The sequence below is a fragment of the Camelina sativa genome, chromosome 4 (assembly GCF_030686135.1).
Source record: "Camelina sativa cultivar CO46 ecotype springtype chromosome 4, ASM3068613v1".
Classification (NCBI taxonomy): Eukaryota; Viridiplantae; Streptophyta; class Magnoliopsida; order Brassicales; family Brassicaceae; genus Camelina; species Camelina sativa.
In genome coordinates, this window is record NC_141883.1 from 32,804,005 (window position 1) to 32,816,918 (window position 12,914).

At 34.4% G+C, this 12,914-nt stretch overlaps 2 protein-coding genes across 3 annotated transcripts; both read left to right on the forward strand.

Moving 5' to 3' along the window:
• Positions 1 to 1,669: 1,669 nt before the first annotated feature.
• LOC104783284 (meiosis-specific protein ASY3-like) lies at positions 1,670 to 6,434 on the forward strand. 2 transcript variants are annotated; one of them, XM_010508417.3, is made up of 10 exons: positions 1,670 to 1,922; positions 2,595 to 4,130; positions 4,231 to 4,378; positions 4,455 to 4,586; positions 4,664 to 4,727; positions 4,816 to 4,965; positions 5,039 to 5,097; positions 5,550 to 5,684; positions 5,882 to 5,973; positions 6,054 to 6,434. In XM_010508417.3, exons 2-10 carry the CDS (start codon positions 2,601 to 2,603, stop codon positions 6,123 to 6,125), a joined length of 2,382 nt encoding a protein of 793 aa, XP_010506719.1. In that variant the 5' UTR covers positions 1,670 to 1,922; positions 2,595 to 2,600; the 3' UTR covers positions 6,126 to 6,434. The 2 variants fall into 2 exon arrangements, with proteins under 2 accessions (XP_010506719.1, XP_010506720.1); XM_010508418.3 differs by having other exon boundaries at positions 1,694 to 1,884.
• Positions 6,435 to 8,413: 1,979 nt separating this feature from the next.
• Positions 8,414 to 10,711, forward strand: LOC104783283 (transcription factor PIL1-like). The gene is made up of 6 exons (XM_010508416.3): positions 8,414 to 8,612; positions 8,784 to 9,330; positions 9,431 to 9,541; positions 9,632 to 9,697; positions 9,807 to 9,872; positions 10,179 to 10,711. The coding sequence occupies exons 1-6, from the start codon at positions 8,536 to 8,538 to the stop codon at positions 10,569 to 10,571; spliced, it is 1,260 nt and encodes a 419-aa protein (XP_010506718.1). The 5' UTR covers positions 8,414 to 8,535; the 3' UTR covers positions 10,572 to 10,711.
• Positions 10,712 to 12,914: the final 2,203 nt, after the last annotated feature.

Genomic DNA, 12,914 nt, shown 5'->3' on the forward strand with positions numbered 1-12,914 from the left:
TGTTGGCACTCATCTCTAATATCTTTCTATCATTTTATACGGGAATTTTTTCCAAACTATGAAAACAAAAAAAAACTCTTCATAAATTATTATTTTATTAATTAATCTATAAGTAATTTATAGAGAGATTTTCTTAATTTCGGAAATTTTTAAAAGTATTTAAAAATAAGATTTAATTGTTATAAATAATATTTTTATGTAATCAATTACAAAGAAAATAACAATTATCATGTTTTGAAGAGAAAATTGAAAAATTTTGATATAGTAAATAAATTAGAAATAAGCTCTAACAAAAATTAATGTGTGTGTATATATATGTAGATACATATATTTTGATAAATTTATATAATTATTAATTTTTATTATTGATGGGACCATATTTTTACAAAATATTTATTAAAAAATATTATATTATTATATTATTTAATTGTGTCTAAAATTACGCGTACTTAACTTGAGACTAGAGAAAAAAAATTATTAATTTATAAAGATTATTAATTTACCGAATATTAATTCACGATAAAAGCATTACTACAAACGTTTTTGATAGAGTACAACATCATCGTTGTGTGGCTGTGAGGAATATACTTTTCTTGCAAGATGCTTTGCATGAGTTGAAACTCCATAACATATGCGAGCTATCATCAAAGAATGTTATGCTTTGCATGAGTTGAAACTCCATAACATATGCGAGCTATCATCAAAGAATGTTATTCATTGCTTTGGTATTGATGTAAGTGACGGTTTCATCTACTTAGCTATGGAACCATGGGAATGCACATTAATTAGGATAGTGTGTGAGGTTATGTTGTATAAGTGGCTTGAACAAAATCTATTTCCGTTTAAAGAATTTACATGAATTTTTTTTATGAAGTTTGAACTATTTGTTATGCTATGCATTTCGTAAACATTTCACATGGCTCGATAAATTTATGAAACAATTATGAAATGATAGTTTGCTCTGACTTTGCTCTTTTAAATTGGTTAAGCTTGAAACAAACAATGGTTTACTAACTTTAGCAGAACTAAATGACCACTTTATACGATAATTAGACATATTATAATCTTCTACATATAAACTCATTTTCGTATAACTATATATATCCTCTATAATTTTTACATGTAAAATATCAAATAAAAAGTATAAATAACTATATAATACATAAGTTAATTATTTTACGAGTTTTCAAAAAAAACTAATCAACCATAGAATGTTTAAGTTGAGTTGATATTACATGTTCTTCAGTTTTAATGATTTGATTTATAGACACCTAGTATCTATGTTTTTTTTTTTTTTTAATGTTATTTGTGATCAGTATTACTAGCTCAATGAATCATGTGGTAAGTGGATGGATTATTTAGATTAAAATGTACAAAACACCTAGCCAAAATTAATTAAAGGGTTATCACCGTACTTGACCGTCAACTTTAACAGAATCGGATATTTGACGGCTCTCCGTGCTTGACCGTCAAGTTTAACAGAATCGGACACGTGCAATGGTCGTCTTCGTTTGTAAACGATTGAACATATTTGAGAGGCGAATTAGAGCGCCAAAATGTTGAGAATAATATAGGCAGATAAGGACACGCGTCATCACCTCAATCTGACGGCCACAATGTAATGTAATTCTGAGAAACCACAGGGGTAAACTCGTCCAATATTTCCGGCGTCGCAGATCGATACACTCAATTCAGCTACAGTAAGTAGTGTGTGCGAAATCAAAATTTTTTCAGTTTCCCTCTCCTCTCTCTCTCTCTCTCTCTCTCTCTCTCTCCCCAGAAATTTCGAAATCTCTCTGCTCATCTCTCTCATTTTCTCCGTAATTTTTTTCCGGTGATCATCTTTCTCTCGGCGCTCACTTACTCCTACACCGGAATCAGGAGGTAGGGCTTTCGCACTTCAACCCGCGAGCTTTGATTTGGTAATTTTTTAGTTATCGACTTGATTTTGTTTTCGATTCATGGCTTGTGGCTTTCAGATTCACTGAGAAATCGTTGCGATCTAAGCCCCTTTTCGTTTATATGGTGTTATCGTCTCGATTAATAGTTCCGATACCTGCGTTGTAGTGTTATCTAGCAAAATCGTTAAGCGTTGGTCTAGAGATTTGTGATCCACCATGATTAGGGTTTAATACATCTCTTTCGAGCTTCTTAAATTTGTTTTATTCGCTAAATTGGGTTTGATTTCGGCATCTATCATCTGTGTTTATCCTCTTGTTATCGTGTTATACTACCCAGATCTATCATCGTCTTGTTTTGGGTATTTCGATTTCCAGAGTTTTGGATCGGAGTGTTATCTCTGTGGGTTTTGAATTTGGTATTTTTTTCAAATTCAAAACCCACAGAAATAACACTCCGATCCGAAGCTTTGGAAATCGAAATACCCAAAACAAGACGATGCTAGATCTGGGTAGTGAATTTGGCATTCTTATTTATTTTCATCCATTATAGCTCAATTTAGCCTGCGCTGTACTGCTTTAGCTAGCAAATTTGTGTTGGCGTTGATCTACATATGGCTGGACTAGGTGTTCGTTGTTACTTGTTATTCTTTACCCAGTAGTATTGGTAATTATCCTTTTGGTGATAATTTTCAGGAAAAGATGAGCGACTATAGAAGCTTCGGCAGTAACTATCACCAATCAAGTCAGTCCAGAAAGATTTCTATAGGAGTTATGGCTGATGCACCACCAAAGAGAAATCCTGGGACAGATAAGGCTGATGAAGATGTTATTGCAAGAGTAGAAAAGTTGAAATCAGCCACGGCAACTGATTTACAGGCGAACAAGAAAGATAAAGGTGATTTAGCTGCCAGGCAAAGAAGTTCAGCTCTGGTCACAGGACATGTGACCTCATCTTGGACGAGATCGTCTCATCGAAAATTAGGGACTCTGGAGAATGTTCTTTGTAAACAAACATCTAGTTTGTCTGGTAGCAAGGGATTAAACAAGGGACTTGATGGAGTACATCAGGCACCAGCTCGTGAGTCATTTCAAGACTTTCCCATCTCGAGTCCTCAGCACAGTCATGGTGAGCTAAATGGTGGCAAGAACGATATAGTGACGGATAGGAGTCCAGAGAGGATGGAAGAACCTCCAAGTGCAGTCTTGCAGCAAAAGGTTGCATCACAAAGAGAGGAGATGGATAAGCCAGGGAAGGAGCAAAATGGTAGTACTGATGCTTTGAGATCAAAACTGTGGGAAATATTGGGAAAAGCTTCACCAGCAAATAATGAAGATGTCAACTCTGAGACTCCAGAAGTAGTGAAGACCAACTTAAAGTTGAGTCAAGACAAGGGCACAAATGATGATCCTCTTATTAAGCCTAGACACAATTCAGATTCTATAGAAACTGATTCTGAAAGCCCTGAAAATGCAACCAGAAGGCCAGTAACTAGATCGTTGTTGCAGAAGAGAGTAGGAGCCAGAGGTGTCCAGAAGAGAACCAAAGCTGGTGCCAACATAGGTCGCAAAACCGCTGAAGAAGTAAATAATATCTTCTCTTTTGATGAAGGTTTGCGTGGAAAAGCTGGCACTGCTGCTATGAATTCTACTGTTATGCCTAAGAAACAAAGGGGTAGAAGAAAAAACACTGTTGTACAATGCCGTAAGGCTCATTCTCGCAAAAAGGATGAAGCTGATGGGATTCGGAAGGAGGCAAGCAAGAGCAATACTCCTCCACGTTCCGAGAGCACAGGAACTGGCAAAATATCTTCATTTTCAGACAGAAAGGGAAGTTCCCATGAGCTTCATCCACAGAGCAAAGCCCGGAAGCATAAACCAGATATTAGAGCATGGGAAAAAGATTTTCATCCATCTCCAGAAGCTGAGACAGCAGCTACGCCAGAGATATTCCAGGAGTTATCCAAAAATGGTGAGAAACAGGAAAGACCGAGTGCTGTTTTCCCGGAAAATCCTATTGAGCCAGAAAACGAATTTCAGAGTCCAACATTTGGATATAAAGCACCAATCTCGAGTCCTTCCCCATGTTTTTCTCCCGAAGCATCTCCTTTGCAACCAAGAAATATTAGTCCCGCTTTAGATGAGACTGAAACACCAATATTTAGCTTCGGTACCAAGAAAACCTCTCAAGGGACAGCAGGCCAAGCGTCAGATATAGAAAAGAGATTGCCTGTAACCTTCATAAACTCAAGCTGCTTTATCTAAGTTAAGAACTTTGCAATGTTGACTTTACATAATACTCTATGACTTGTGTTTCCTTTTTTTTTTCCAGGATTTCTTGGAGAAGAAAAGAGATTATTCTTTCAGAAGAGAAAGTTCTGCGGAGCAAAATGAAGATTTAGTTCTCTCCGATCCGTCATCTGATGAGAGAAACTCAGATGGTTCAGGAGAAGATTCACCAATGTTGGGCCATTACAACAGTACGCTTCTTAATTCTTTCCCTAGACCATACAATACTATCCATGTTTTGCTTATTTTATTGATCGTCTGATTCAGGCCCCGAAGAAAGAGAAACTGCCAATTGGAGTAATGAGAAATCTAACTTAGGCTCTCGCTCAGCTAAACGGAACTCTAACTTTAAAGGCACTGGATGTGTCGTGTTAAGTCCTCCCACGTCTTTGTCCCAAGGTATAATGCTCATTTGTATGTCATTGTTGTTGTTTTTAATGCTGCACCCTCATTGTTTTGTCCTGGTGACTAAGCAGGGATCCAGAAAACTGATTCCTTTCAGGATTGTTCAGAGATAGATGAAGATGATGGCTTGGAAAGGTCTCTTGTAGTTATAGATATAACTAATATTACGTCCCTACCTTGAATCTTCGTTCCCGTCTTAAGTTGATTAATTACCATGTCTCAGGGCTGTTGCATTGTTTGCTATGGCTCTTCAAAACTATGAGAAAAAAGTGAAATCTTCAGCTGAAAAGAAGTCCTCAGAAATCATAGCATCAGTCTCCGAGGAGATACATCTAGAGTTGGAGAATGTCAAGTCTCATATCATATCAGAAGCGTATGTTTCTAGAATTGATCATGCATTGCTCCTTTTTAATATTCAGTCAATGATCTTGCTAATTATGGTACAGGGGAAAGACTAGCAACTTAGCCAAAACTAAGAGAAAGCATGCAGAAACAAGATTACAAGGTACAGCAACGTGTCATATCTTGATTCACAGTCATGAACATTAAGAAAGCTTCGAAATTTAAGTATACTAACTTTGCAGTTTAATCCTGATACAGGGTTATAAATAAGAAACTTGCTCTTTAGATTGCATTTAGTCTTGAAGTACTCACTATCTTGCTTCATTCTGCTACCTTCATTTCTCCTTGAATAGACACACACGATTCACTTATCTGCTAAGATTTTTAATGCAATCTTGGTTTAGGTTCCCATATTGACATGAAACTTTCATTTAACATAGTTCCTCAAAAGACAGAGCTATATGCTCAATTCTTATAAGTAGAATTGGGAAATTGACTTGTGTCTTGTTGTGGAACATCAGGGTATTGAATTGTCTTGATAAGTCCACTTGTGAAAAGAATAATCAAGCTTTATCCTGATCTACTGTGTTCACTGACAATCTGATCGTATTACAGAGCAACAAGAGAAAATGAGAATGATCCATGAAAAGTTCAAGGACGATGTCAGCCATCATCTTGAAGAATTCAAGAGTAGTATTGAAGGGCTTGAAGCAAACCATTCAGAGTTGAAAGGCAGCATAAAGAAGCAAAGTATGTTCACTTTTGTAACTTTTTGCTTTTACAACAACGAATCCTAATATTAGAGCTGCTATGAAACATGATTGTATTGGGGACGATCAAGTATCAAACGTTAGATATTCTTCCATGGCAAGAGAGTTTTGATATAACAGGAGGAGGACAAGCGTTTCCTAAACTGACTTTAAGTTTTATATATCTCTCCTTCACAGGAACATCACACCAGAAACTCATAGCAAATTTCGAAGGAGGCATCGAGACAAAGCTGGACAATGCGACCAAAAGAATCGAATCTGTGAACAAGGCAAGTGTTTCTTATTGTGCTCCTAAAATCATAATTTGGAAGCATAAAACTCAAATATGGTGTCTATGGTACATACACAGTATGCGAGAGGAAAGATGATGCAGCTGAAGATGATTGTGGCAGAATGTTTGAAAGATGATGTGTTCGGCTGACCTGAGCGCCTCACAGAATCAAATCACACTTAAGTCGTTATTCTCCACTTAAAAAAAAAAAACACTGGGGAAACATATACCAAAGTTATGTTATTATGAGTTTTTAGTTTTCAGTACTAAACCAGAAGAGAAAACCCTCTCACGCCAAACCCAACTTTGGTTTTAGTTAGTGGTATCATGAGTCGAGGCGAATAAAGAAGATGGTAGAAACGCTTTTGACTCCCTTCATTCGTTATAGAAAAAGTTTTATTGTTAGTTTGTGAACCCACTAAAAAAACACAACTTATATCAAGTAAGAGTCTTTTAGCAGTGTGAAGGTTTGATTTATCTATTTATTTTTGCCAGCAACTGATGAACTAAATTATAAGATGATAATTTTATTGATCGAGTGCTGTATATACATACTTGCAAACTGTAACAAAACCAATCCGAATTCAAATGCAAAATTATAAAAACTATCGATTAGATAGGATCGGTAAAAGAATGCGTCGATAGGATATTTATTAACAGGAAGAGAGTCGATGTTAAAAAAAAAAAGAAGTAAAAATGCAGAAGACGACAAAACCAGGAGCAGTAGTTAGGAGGAGGGAGACAAAATAAAACAAAAAGGGAAGGGAGGGGTGGGTTGAAGAATCACGCGGGCATCACGTGAAGTGCACGTGAACTGGGCCCAGTAAAGCAAGTTGTGGGTCCAATTTAGAAAAACTTGCTTTTGAGGATGGGGGCCCATACCTCATTTAGCACCATATGTCTTTTCTATTTATTTATTATTATGTGGGATGAAGAAGGTTCGTTCTCGTTGCCACTCGCGTGGGCAAATTTTGTTGTGCCCGTCTCTGTCTCTCTCGCTAGTCACAACAACAACACACCATCACTCGCTCACTCTCTCACTGTTAAAAATCCACAGTACAATTTCAGAATTTTTGTAAATATTTTTAATCTCCGGATTCCCTTTAGATATTTTTTCTGATTATCTGATGTATAGACGGAAAAAAAAAAGGAATTTATTTCTTTTCATTTATACGTCTATTTTTGGATCAAAACGATTTGCATCTATATTTGATAACTCTTCATTTTTTTTTGTGAACTGAAAGACATTAGGTATTTCTTACTTATGGTAGGCACAATTTTGAATCATTAAATGTTTTATCAGCGAGGCCAAGACAATTTCCTTTAGTTAAACTGTCCGTCGGTGCAATATAATAACATATATATATATATATATGAACGTAAAATAGAAAAGAAAAAAAAAAGTGTTTCTTATTTCTTTCTTTCTGTTGGAAGGCTTTTTTTTTTTGTCATTGCATAGTTTGGAATTTGGTCCTAAAATTTCTAGCTTTCTACGAAACAAAAAAAATGTTCGTAGTTGCATGACGACAAAAGAAATGTTAGTTGCATTATTGTTGTAGCATCATCGGAGAGAGATTTTTTTGGTCCACCAGTAGATTATATAATATAGCATGAAAAGAGAATTTCATAACTTGCAATAAAAATCTATAAATGCGTTTTGTTTCTTTACATCAAAAGTAAAATATCTGACTCCGTATTGAGTTCATTAGTTTGAAAGAAACGAACGCCCATGCTTATAATTAACGTGAAATACTACAATTATTTGTTTTCTCACTTTAGATGGAGACGACAAAAAGACAGGAAAAAAAATATGTCATCGTATTCGTAGATTTTGACTTTATAATATTAGATTACAACAATTAAGAAAAGAGAACGGTGGAGAAGAAAAGCGAAGTCGGTCACAAGGTTTGTCTATCTTCGTCTTTCACTATCGCCCATACATTATCTTGCTTCTCCCATACAACGCCACCACCACCACCCACTATTATTCTTCTTTCATTAATCACATCACACATTTAACTTATATACTAGTTAAGATCAGGGTTCTTCTAAAGCCTTATATATTATTATGATTGTGTTCTATAAAGCTTCCGAAAACTTAATTTAGCAAATACAACAATTTAACGTTCACTAACATCGTTTGTTTGTGTTATGATATATATATATATATATATATATATATATATATATATATATATAATATCAATACTTGTATATCTGAATTTTAACATTTGAAATCGACCAAAGTTTGTAGCATTATATAAACTTTTGTATTTTTCTTAATACTAATGTGTCGATACTACCGTACGTGTCATAGTCAAAATTCACACCCGAAAATACAAATATGAGCTGTGGACCAAAACAAATTCTCCATATATCAATCTTAAATTAAATACACGATATATATATATATATATATATATATGCAGAGACTTCATAAACCCCTAGATATATATATATATATAAGAAGAAAGTGTGAAGTCCGAATCTCTCTGGTTCTATAATTCACAAGAAAATAGGGAAAAGGTAAAACAAAGCTTAATTTGTTCAGTTTACTTCAATGGAAGGAAAGCAGTTAGCATCATCTTCATCTCATCAACCAAACGTGATTTCTCCATCATCAGGCTTTAAACCTAAGTAAGTTTATGGATTTCATCTACACTTTCTACGACTTCTATAAACATTAATTCACACACACATGACAAATATAAATTTGTATGCAAGTACATGGAGTAATGTTTGTTTATATATATACGTGACTACTTTTTTTTTTTTTTTGTTAATTCATACGTGACTCTTTTGTTGCAGATTAAAAGATCAAGATTACATGGAGCTGGTGTGCGAAAATGGAAAGATTCTTGCGAAGACTCGAAGGCCCAAGAACAACAGTTCTTTTCAAAATCAACGTACGCAATCTCTCTTGGATTTGTATGAGACCGAGTACTACGACGACGGTTTCAAGAGAAACATCAAGAATCTTGGAGACACACAAGTCGTTCCTGTTAGCGAACCTCAGCCACAACAAGATAAAGAAAACGATGAACAAATCAATAACAACAACAATAAGAAGAAGATTACGTCCTCCAAAACCGAATCTGAGCGAAATGTCTCCAAAAGCCACAAACGAGTTGAATCATCAACATTAATTGATGATTCTGCTAAAGGTCCAAAAGATGTTGAAGTTATTACAGCTCCTCCTGATGAGCAATCTGCAGCTGTTGGAAGATCCACGGAATTGTATTTTGCTTCTTCATCGAAGTTTTCTCGAGGAAGTTCGAGAGATCGAAGTCTTTCTTCTTTAAAGAGGAAGCATGGAGACATTGAAGAAGAAGAATCAACCTATTTAATTAGTAATGTAAGATATATTAATTAGTTTAGTTGGTTCAATAAATTATTTCACATATATATATGGTAGAGAGATAATAAAAAAAATGTTTTGTTTATATATTATGCAGAACTCGGATGATGAATCAGATGATGAGAAGACACAAGTCCATGTGAGAACAAGAAAGCTTGTGACTAAGAAAAGGAAACGAAGCACGGAAGTCCATAGGTTATCTGAAAGAGTGAGTTTTACTTATATCTATTATACACTCTCATTTCATGAAATTTCACATTAGCTGTAAAAAAAATTAATGCTAAGGATTTGTTAACAGAAGCGAAGAGATGAATTCAACAAGAAAATGCGTGCTTTGCAGGACCTACTACCTAACTGTTACAAGGTTTGATATTAACACTTAAACCACATTAATTAGATAATATTGTTATACTTAGAGATTTCTTGTTTTTTTTTTTGTGTGGAGATTTCTGAATACGTGTCATTGTTTATAGGACGATAAGGCATCATTGTTAGATGAGGCTATCAAATATATGAGGACCCTTCAACTTCAAGTTCAGGTATTCTAGAATACATCAATTCAACAAAATTTCATGGTCTTTTATTAAAAAAATAAACGAGTTGAGAAATCATAAAATGAACAAATGTAAAAAAATTGTTTTTAACATCAAATTTGCGTTAGGCTTTACCTTTATGATTTAAAAATGATTTCTCGATTAATTAAATCACTAGAAGCTAGTTTCATAAATATATAAAAAACGATATAATTATACTAATTAAGTATCAAAACTTTATTACTGATATATTTTACTACAATCTATTTTTTACATGTGAAATCCTTAACATGTTCTAATAATCGTTTACAGATGATGAGTATGGGAAATGGATTGATACGGCCACCTACAATGTTGCCAATGGGTCATTATTCTCATCCCGTGGGTCTAGGAATGCATATGGGCGCAGCAGCAGCAACACAAGTACCGCAGTTTCTGCCTATGAATGTTCACGGAGCCGGGTTTCCAGGGATTAACAATGCATCATCGCAAATGCTAAGCTTTCTTAATCACCCCACAGGACTAATCCCAAACACTCCCATCTTTTCTCCATTGGAAAATTGCTCTCAGCAACTCGTGGTGCCTTCGTGTCTTCCTCAGACTCAGGCTACTTCTTTGACTCAGTTCCCAAAGTCTGCGTCCACCTCAAACTTAGAAGATGTAATGCAATTTAGAGGAAGCAATGGTTATTATACCGCTCGCTAAACTAAATAAGTATTTGTAGATAGTTGATGTCTCTTAAGTATCATCTAGTTTCTGTTGTAGTGTATGGGCTTAAGGGCCTTTTGGTCTTGGAAGGATTGAACATTTAGACAAAATAATATTCCAAAATTTATTTGAAGAAACTCTATTATGAATCGTCTGATAGGAAGATAAAGCAATTTGCCAATTAATCTCCAGAAGTGACGATGTCGGTTTTAACGTTACCTTCTCCCGCGAGTAACTAAACCCTGAATCCAAAAAATATTTGACTGCAAGACGGCTCATTGTACCTTGACGACCTTGTTGTGGGATTTGAAACAATTTTTTTGCCATTGTTATAAACTTTTGTACTTAAAAGTTAAAACTAATATGTTACTAAAATTAGGGCTTGATGGGCTTTTCAGTGGACTAATATTTCTTAATTGGGTTTCATTAAACGCCGAAACAAGGGAGTGATGAAGATGGACATTTGAATTTCTGATAATAACGGCTAATTTTATTTTATGATGTGACTCATATGGACATTGAATTAGCGTCCGGTATACATTACAAAAAATTAAATACTACTTTCACATGTGAACCAAACTGAACCAACCGAACCCAAACCGATTCAAACCAAACCCAAATATACATTCAAACCATTTGGTTATGATTTTTGTTAACCCGAACGGTTCGGTTTGGGTCAGTTTTAAACCGAACCGAACCAATAACCCAATGTGCTTTTTTTTAATTAATACTACTGTAATTTGTAAATATGTAATATTCTCACTAACCCACGATTGGTTCCTCTCGCACATGTTTGATTTTTTTTATTTTCTATAATTTTTCTAACTAATTAATTAATGTAAAATTAGGTTTAATGGTCTCTAACCCTATGTTCTAAAGTATAAAACTCTACACACGTTAAATTTCCTCTGTTCTCTGCCCTCTTCCTCTATTCTCTATCCTCATAATCAACGTCATCGTCTCTACTCTCTACGGCCACAGTAAGAAATTTAACATAATTAAATTTTAAATTTAGCAATACAATTACGTCTATCTCAATATTAATTAAATGTTTTGTTTGTAGATGTTCAAAAGAAACACGACTAACAACAAAAGAAAAAACCTGAGTCTCCAACGTTGTCGCCAAAGCCAAAAAGATTGGTTTTGTTTAGGTTTTTCTTTTAATGATTTATTTGAATGATTCAACTTATAATTTGTTGCGTATTTTAGGATATCAAAAGACAATAAATTTATTTTGTAGTGTTACATTGATTAATTTTGTTTGAACCGAACTAAACTGATCCGACCCAAACCAAGCTGAGCATAAACCGATCTAAACACAAACCAAACCAAACTAACTTTGGTTGAGTTTGGTTAGAGTTTTATGAAAACCGAATAACTCGAACCGAACCGAACCCAAACCGAACCTAAACTTTCACCGAAGTGCCCGCCCCTGCTTTTTTTTCTTTTAAAAAAAAATAAAATTAAATGTGAATTAGATTAGATACTTTCTTTAAATTAGGTGACTCTGATTTCAGAACTTAACATGATACTTAGAGAAATAGGATAGTTAAGTCTAAACCAATACCTTCAAAATAGAAAATTTTCAACTGCTTTCTTTATATATATGAAACCATGCAAAAGTATATAACAAACGAAAAAGTATTGAATTTAAAGATTCGATGTCACGATCAATCACATTACACCGTCGGTTGATAATTTACTACTTTTCACATCATTTTTTACTGTATCTATAAGACACCGTCGGTTAAATATCTCCTCTAGAAAACAAAATAAAAAATAAATAAATATCTCCTCTAAACTTTACTAGTTTTTATATCTCCTCTAAACTTTACTAGTTTTTATATCATGATCTACGTAGTGCCAATATCTACATGTGACCGTTGTTATATAACAAAGGTACAAAACCCTCGTCGTCTGTTAGACTACGTAGAAGGTAGAACTACTAGTATCCATCCACATACTGTATCTGTATAACAGTATAAGCATGATCCGGAAATTTTAACAGCAAATGATCTTCAAGACAATCTATATTCGGATTTGCGAAATAATTTGTGTGAAGGCTTTCTTTTTTTAAAAGTTGATTAATAAAAAAAGTCAACAAGACGATAGTGGATAGTTACGTTAAGTCGGAACAAATTCACTTAACCATATCAAAAATTCTTCTTTCTACTAGCTAGCTAAATGTGTGTATACGGAACAATACAGAGGAATAAGAGACGTAACAAATTAAAAATCTCTTAAAGGTTACAATTTGCAAGCAAAATATCTATCGCATCGCATAGTCGTCGGATGTGATAAAGATTTAACGTATTTCCGTTTAAAATTTGGCCAGAAAAA

What these genes read in the sequence shown, in the direction of transcription:
- LOC104783283 (XM_010508416.3), top strand. Translation starts at nt 8,536, where the DNA reads ATGGAAGGAAAGCAGTTAGCATCATCTTCATCTCATCAACCAAACGTG. An exon ending in CAACCTATTTAATTAGTAAT is followed by an intron (nt 9,331 to 9,430) that starts GTAAGATATATT and finishes TATATTATGCAG; the next exon opens with AACTCGGATGATGAATCAGA. An exon ending in TACTACCTAACTGTTACAAG is followed by an intron (nt 9,698 to 9,806) that starts GTTTGATATTAA and finishes CATTGTTTATAG; the next exon opens with GACGATAAGGCATCATTGTT.
- LOC104783284 (XM_010508417.3), top strand. Translation starts at nt 2,601, where the DNA reads ATGAGCGACTATAGAAGCTTCGGCAGTAACTATCACCAATCAAGTCAG. An exon ending in ATATAGAAAAGAGATTGCCT is followed by an intron (nt 4,131 to 4,230) that starts GTAACCTTCATA and finishes TTTTTTTTCCAG; the next exon opens with GATTTCTTGGAGAAGAAAAG. An exon ending in AGGCAGCATAAAGAAGCAAA is followed by an intron (nt 5,685 to 5,881) that starts GTATGTTCACTT and finishes TCTCCTTCACAG; the next exon opens with GAACATCACACCAGAAACTC.